Source organism: Sinocyclocheilus anshuiensis, unplaced genomic scaffold, assembly GCF_001515605.1.
Source record: "Sinocyclocheilus anshuiensis isolate Anshui unplaced genomic scaffold, SAMN03320099.WGS_v1.1 scaffold387, whole genome shotgun sequence".
NCBI classification, from domain to species: Eukaryota; Metazoa; Chordata; class Actinopteri; order Cypriniformes; family Cyprinidae; genus Sinocyclocheilus; species Sinocyclocheilus anshuiensis.
Window position 1 is genome coordinate 2,126,249 of NW_015549624.1, and position 7,057 is coordinate 2,133,305.

Genomic DNA, 7,057 nt, shown 5'->3' on the forward strand with positions numbered 1-7,057 from the left:
AATAGTACATTAAGGGAAGTTTGTTGTTGACAGCAGCGTTAATGAGCGTGACGACGGGGCTTGCTGTCAACAACAGAATGCGCACGTCTGATTGGCTGACTTCATCGTCACAACTGGCATACGAGCCAATCAGCCGTTGGTTTTTAAAGTCTCTAGTTTTCAAATTAAAAGACCTTTTACGTGCCATGCATGTTGAGTACTTCACTTTGCGTTCAGACTCATCAACATATGAAAAAAGTGGAATACGATAACCTATTTTTCAAGAAAACTATATACAGTTATATACATTATCCATTAGTTTGATTGTTGACTCCAGATTATTTCACTATCAAGACGAAAAAAAAAATGATGAAGAAATTCTCAAGCAGGCAGACATGTTACATTTCTATTTGGCTAGGGGAAAAAAGTTAAACATTTGTGTTTAGATTATTGCTTTTTTAAATATGATAAATATTATAATATTTAAAGAAACAATGTAAATATTATAACATATTAAAAAACTACAAATACGATATTTTAATTGTTCAACGTTGTGGACTTTTATTCTGTAACATAACCCGGTTGTCAGCTGTTTGTCGCTGCTTCTGTGGAGTTCAAACGGGAACTCTTTGCTGTATTCTTCCCATCAACTATTTTATCTTTTTTCCCCCCATATATTATTATTATAAGTGGTAAAACAGTCATGTCTCGGTTACTGTGTTTATCACGGGGTCTCATATGCACACAATGTAAATACAGTGTTCAGAAATCCGAACCCGTTGTGTGTTTGTTGACATCCAGAGGGAAGCTGAGAGATCAGCTGAAGAGATTGATTTCAACAAGCAGAAGACCTGTCATCACCCCCTACAACAGCCGACACCCGGTCTTCTGGCTTCTCGGTATCGGGACGGGGTTTGTTCTGGCTCTAGGGCTGAAGTATCGTGAGTCTGCGTCTGAACGCAGTGAATGTAACGTACAGAAGACACTCAAAGTCTCTAAATACACAGCCGCTATAGAAACCAGCAGAGACCTGCTGCAGCGGATAAAGGTAACGTTACAGGTATCAGGACGACACTTCGTTTAATACTTATCCTTTATTGCTTTTATGTAATTTATTTATTTTTAGCATCGTTTGTTGAGCTTATCTTATTGTCGACATGTTCTGCTGTACTTAGGTGTATATATTTGGCAAACAAGTCTATTAATATTGATTTAATTTCAACATTTGAATATTAAGAATGAAATATTCGTATCTAATATTATATAAAGCAAAGTACTTAGTATTTTAATATTTACATTATTATACATGTGAAAAATAACATTTTTTTATTTTATATATATATATATATATATATATATATATATATATATATATATATATATTCAGTTGAAGACAAAATTATTAGCCCCCCTATGAAATTTCAGTTCTTTTGTCAGATATTTCCCAAGTGATGTTTAACAGAGCAAGGGAATTTTAACACTGTATTTCTTATTATATTTGTCATCTGGAGAAAGCCTTAATTCTTTTATTCCAGGCAAATTGAAATAAATATTTTTTTTAAATTGCTAAGGTCAATATTATTAGCCCTCTTAAGAAATTATCTGTTTGATTGGCTACAGAACAAACCACTGTTGTTCAATGACTTGCCTAAATAACCTAACTTGCCTAATTAACCTAATTAATCCTCTCTAAGCCTTTTATTTATTTATTTTCATTTTAAATTTACAGTTCAAAGTTTATAGTGCAGAATGGCCTACAGATAAGTCATATTATTTTGCAGGATGAAGTAGGAGCTCCTGGGATGGTTATCGGAGTCTCGGTGGATGGCAGTCATGTTTGGTGTGAAGGTAGGAAGTCTCCCACCGCACACTGATGCTTGGTCCCATAAAGGCTCTTGGGTAGTCTGCACTACTGTAGGATTTACAAAATCCATCCATGCTTAAAATGACACATTTACGTTAAGGCCACAAGTCCACATCCAAGGGGACCAGTTCTTTACTTACTTCGAGGCCTGTGTTAGAACAGTAGCTCAGAAAGCGACCACTGGCTGTATGTGTTGTCTCTCAGGGGTTGGCTATGCAGATCTGGAGAACAGAGTGCCTTGTGGTCCGGACACAGTGATGAGAATCGCCAGCATCAGTAAACCTCTGACCGCAGCCGCCGTCGCCAGACTCTGGGAGGACGGCAAGATAGATCTAGATGCTCCTGTCCAAAAATACGTGCCAGAGTTCCCACAGAAGCAATTTGAATCAGAGGATGTGAGTACATCCATTTAAAAATATGTTTTTTTTAATCAGTATAACTCATCTGATTAATTTGAATTATGCTCAACTAATTTGTTAACAATTTATTAACTAAATGAGTAAAGTTTAAGCCTTGTCTGAAAGTTATAAACTTTGAAAAAAATTGAAGCTTGAAGATTTTACTCAGCATTATTTCGCATTTTGCTAGCATGTTTTAACATGTTGCTAGCATGATTTAGCACATTGATAGCATGATTTAACATATCTCTAGCATGTTTAAAATGCTGTTTGCATGATTTAGCAAGTTGTTAGCATTTTGATAGCATGATTTAAGACATTGCTAGCATTTAACATGTTAGAATGTTATGGCATGTCGTTGCTTGATTTTAAACATTGCTAGCATAATTTAACATGTTGCTAGCATGATTTAACATGTTGCTAGCATGATTTAACATATTGATAACATGTTGCTAGCGTGAATTAGCCTAGTGGGTAGTGCGTCCCGAGTTCGAATCCCGGCTCGAGGACCTTTGCTGATCCCTCCCATGTTGTTAGCATTATTTAACACATTGCTAACACGATTTAACACGTTGCTAGCATGTTTTAGCACATTGATAGCATGATTTAAGACATGGCTAGCATTTAACATGTTGTTAGAATGTTTTCGCTTGTTGCATGATTTAGCAAATTGCTAACATAATTTAACATGCTGCTAGCATGATTTAACATGTGTTAGCATGTTGCTAACCTGAATTAACACATTGGTAGCATGTTTAACATGCTGTTTGCATGATTTAGCACGTTATGAGCATATTGTTAACATTATTTAACATGTTGCTAGCATGTTTTACCATGTTGCTAGCTTGATTTAACACATTGCAAGCATGTTTTAAAATGCTGTTAGAATGTTTTGCCATGTTCTTAGCATGTTGCTAGCTTGAATTAGCATGTTGATAGAATGTTTCTAGCATGATTTAGCACATTGATAACATGTTGCTAGCATGATTAGCATATTGCTTGTTGTCCCAGCATAACTGTTAAGCTTTGCTAGCGATAAACAGCTTAAATACTCTATATGTGTTATTGTACAAAAGTTTTGACACCCTCAATGAAAGTCTATGGGAATTTTCGAATTATTTCCAACCCAACATAATTCATTCGGTTTGGCTTAGCTTTCTTCCCTCTGTCCTTAAACCAGGTCACAATAACGCCCCGGATGCTCCTGTCCCACTTGAGTGGCATCCGTCACTATGAGAAAGATGCCAAGAAAGTGCGAGAGGACAAAGAGAAAGCCAAGCGCCTTCTGAAGCCCCCGGAGAAGAAAGAGGAGAAGAGCTCAGACGAAAACAAAGAGAAGCCGAAAGCAGAGGACAGCAGCGCTAAAAGCAAAGAGGCTAAAGGAGGCCAAAGGAGGAAAAAAGAGTTCGAGCAGGAGGAGTATTACCTCAAAGACAACTTTGAAAATGTCATCCAGGCTCTGGACTTATTCAAAGACGATCCTCTGATTTTTAAACCCGGTATGCTTTCACTGCACACAACAAAGCGCTGTTATAATCTGTTGTGAGGTTGGGTTTATTTTTAGAGCATGTTGCCTTGATATCTTGATCTTTAGCTTACCACCGTTTATTTACTCTCACGTCGGTCCAAACCTGACTTGTCGTGGAACTCAAAATGAGGAGTTTAGCAGAATGTCTCTGTTGTACAGTGATGTTTCTCTGCAGTAATTTGTCCTTAACTCTGCGTTATACGACCGCCGTAGGTTCTACGTTCCTGTATTCGACGCATGCGTATACCCTGCTGAGCGCCGTGGTGGAGAGAGCAGCAGGTCAGCGCTTCCTCGACCACATGATGAAGATGTTTCGAGAACTGGGCATGCTGAACACCGTACCGGACGAAAACGACCCCATCATATACAACCGCTCCAGGTAAAGGAGACATTAAACATGCAATTGAAACGTTGCGTTACGGGCGTCCCGAATTCGAATCCCGGCTCGAGCACCTTTCCCGATCCTGTCCCCCTCTCTCTCCCCCACTTCACTTTTTGTCTGCTCTACACAGTCCTGTTGTAATAAAGGCAACATGTCAAAAATAAATCTTAAAAAAAAGGAAAAGGAAACATATGCCTCTTCTGTATCAAATTCTGATTTCAGGGGATCAAAAGTTGAAAATGTCTACACATCTACTGATTGTGTTAAAATATGATATAAAATATGCAATCAAGTCATGTGGACCATTGCTGTTATTGTTAACTAAAACAATTAAGAAAAGGTTTTTGGTTTTTAAAATAAAGCTGAAATAAAATATACATATTAGATGAATAATGTAGCTTAAAGGCACAATATGTAATTTTCGCCGCTAGAGGGCGCGTATTCAAAATAAACAAAGAGACAAAGGCGTAGTTTGATGACGCCATGACTGAGTGTGGAATCATGGGAGTTGTGGTCTTCATCCCCACAGCCGATGCAATCCGACGGGACTCGGGCAGAAATCATGTTCATGGATGAGCTAATGATTTATTAACGTAGTAGAATAAAGCAGGATGAGGCTGAAAGCCGTCGAAGTGAAACGAGGCCGCTGAACGAGCGACACACGGCTCGAAAGCAGCGGAGCTTTTATTATGCCACAGTCGACTGCTTCCGCTCCTTCCGGTCGTGTGTATGTGGGGTAAAGCAGTGCTGTTTTATCATACTAGATACATTTGAAAGTTCTGACACGCTCCGTGTCACTAGTTAAAATTGCTTATTTCTCTGGATTTAAACATTCTTCAAAACATTTGGGATAATGTAAGTACACAAGTCAGCAAAATATATAACACTGTTCTAGTGGTTTTTGGATATTTTAATAAAAAAATCTTACACATTGTGTCTTTAAAAATGTATGTTATAAATGTTGCCTTACTGAAATATGTTGAAGCTGATTAATTAAATTACTAAAACAAAAACCGAAATAAAAAAGCTAGAAATATTAGAAATATAAAAACAACTAGTAAAAAATTACAAAAGCACATAAAAATTACTACATTTTTACTAAAATAAAAACTGAAAATAAAAAATAATGAAAAATATTAATAGATAATTTTATAAATAATGTGAAATTGTGGTCTGATGCGGAGCAACCAACATGCAGGAAAAGAAAAACATAAAACAGGAAATGATATCAAAGAGAATCCCTAAAGACTGTGTGTCAAGGTCGGTAAGACTCTTAAAATATCAGATATTTTGACCTTTTTTTTCTTTGGCAAGACATAATTGCCATAAATTTCAGACTGTAAAGTTCTGTAAAAGTTCTGTAAAGTTCAGGCTGTAAAATGTCATCTGGTGTGACTTCCCAAAAATGTAATGATATTTATGAATTAATAATTCATTATAAATGTAAACATATATATTTTGAAATAATACATAGTACATTCACATATTTAAGGTGTAAAGAAAATATGGTATTACTTTTTACATGGTTACACCACATGACATTTTTAGAGTTATTATCATTTTGGTTTCATATGATTACACCATGCAATTGAAACTTTTTTTTAAATCTTAAACACACTTATTTATCATTTACCTGTTTAACATCTTCCCTGTTTCCTGCAGGTTCTACCACTTCAATAAAAAGGGTCGTGTTGTGAACTGCCCCTATGTGGACAATTCGTACAAATGGGCTGGAGGTGGATTTCTGTCCACTGTGGGCGACCTTCTGGTGTTCGGTAACGCTCTGCTCTACAGCTATCAGATGGCCGAACTGAAGAACACAGACGGGCTGCTTCCTGGCTTCCTTAAACCCCACACGGCCAAAGCCATATGGGCACCGGTGGACAAAACGGAGGCGTCGTGGGACAGAAACGGACTGTACGCCCAGGGCTGGCTGGTGGTGGAGAAACAGCAGAAATATGGTCAGTGCCGCAGCCGCAGACATTACGCCTCGCACACAGGGGGCGCTGTGGGGGCCAGTAGCGTCCTGCTGGTGTTAGCCAGCGAGCGCAAACACACTCCTCCACAGGGGGTGGTGGTGACCATCATCACAAACATGCAGTCAGTGGGGCTCAATACCACCGCGCTGAAGATCGCACAGGAATTCGACAAGGCCAGGGATGAAGAACGTGCATCCGCTTGATTTATAAACACACTGCTGTGATCTTTTTGTAACCATTTTAAGAGATTTGTGGTAAACATCAGGACGCTTCTTTGTATACAGTGCTGAGGTGTGTTCATGTCCTCAGTTTTAATTCAACATTTGTGCCAAGTGCTCATTTTGATAGCTTTTATACATATAGGAACTGTCTAATATGTTGAAGAAATAAAAATGTATTATGGAAACCTCTGTGAAGGGCTCTTAATCTGATATTTTCATTTTTCTCCTACATTCGCCATGTAATGCTCATAATACGTTGAACTCAGTCTGGTGATATATCACATTTATTAAAGCGTAGTTGAGAAGCAGTGACAGCAGTTCCCTAAATCTATTTTAAACAATATACTGTAATTCTTTCATAACCTCATATTAATTTAAAGTCTTCATGTAATATCTGTGCTTAAAATGTATTTCACACCACTGGAATACTTAAGTGAATTGAATAAAGTTAAAACATGATTGCAAATGGTGAAAAACATACTGTACCAAATAATAATAATAATAATAATAATACACATTCATTCAAATTTGAACAAATAAAAAAGTTATTTGTCATCCTAAAGGAATTATGTAATAGAAATTATTTCACACACACACATACAGCACACAAATGTCATGCATAGTAATTACCACAAGATGGCAGTCATAATACTTTATTTAATAACATTATTAGTAGAAAAAGCAGAGCATTTCAATTAAATTAATT

General features: G+C 37.1%; 1 protein-coding gene across 2 annotated transcripts; it reads left to right on the forward strand.

The window, feature by feature from the left end:
- Positions 1-564: 564 nt before the first annotated feature.
- LOC107659517 (serine beta-lactamase-like protein LACTB, mitochondrial) lies at positions 565-6,539 on the forward strand. 2 transcript variants are annotated; one of them, XM_016448498.1, is made up of 6 exons: positions 565-1,039; positions 1,761-1,827; positions 2,048-2,238; positions 3,422-3,740; positions 3,983-4,148; positions 5,814-6,539. In XM_016448498.1, the coding sequence occupies exons 1-6, from the start codon at positions 683-685 to the stop codon at positions 6,331-6,333; spliced, it is 1,620 nt and encodes a 539-aa protein (XP_016303984.1). In that variant the 5' UTR covers positions 565-682; the 3' UTR covers positions 6,334-6,539. The 2 variants fall into 2 exon arrangements, with proteins under 2 accessions (XP_016303984.1, XP_016303985.1); XM_016448499.1 differs by having other exon boundaries at positions 565-1,027.
- The last annotated feature ends 518 nt before the right edge of the window (positions 6,540-7,057 follow it).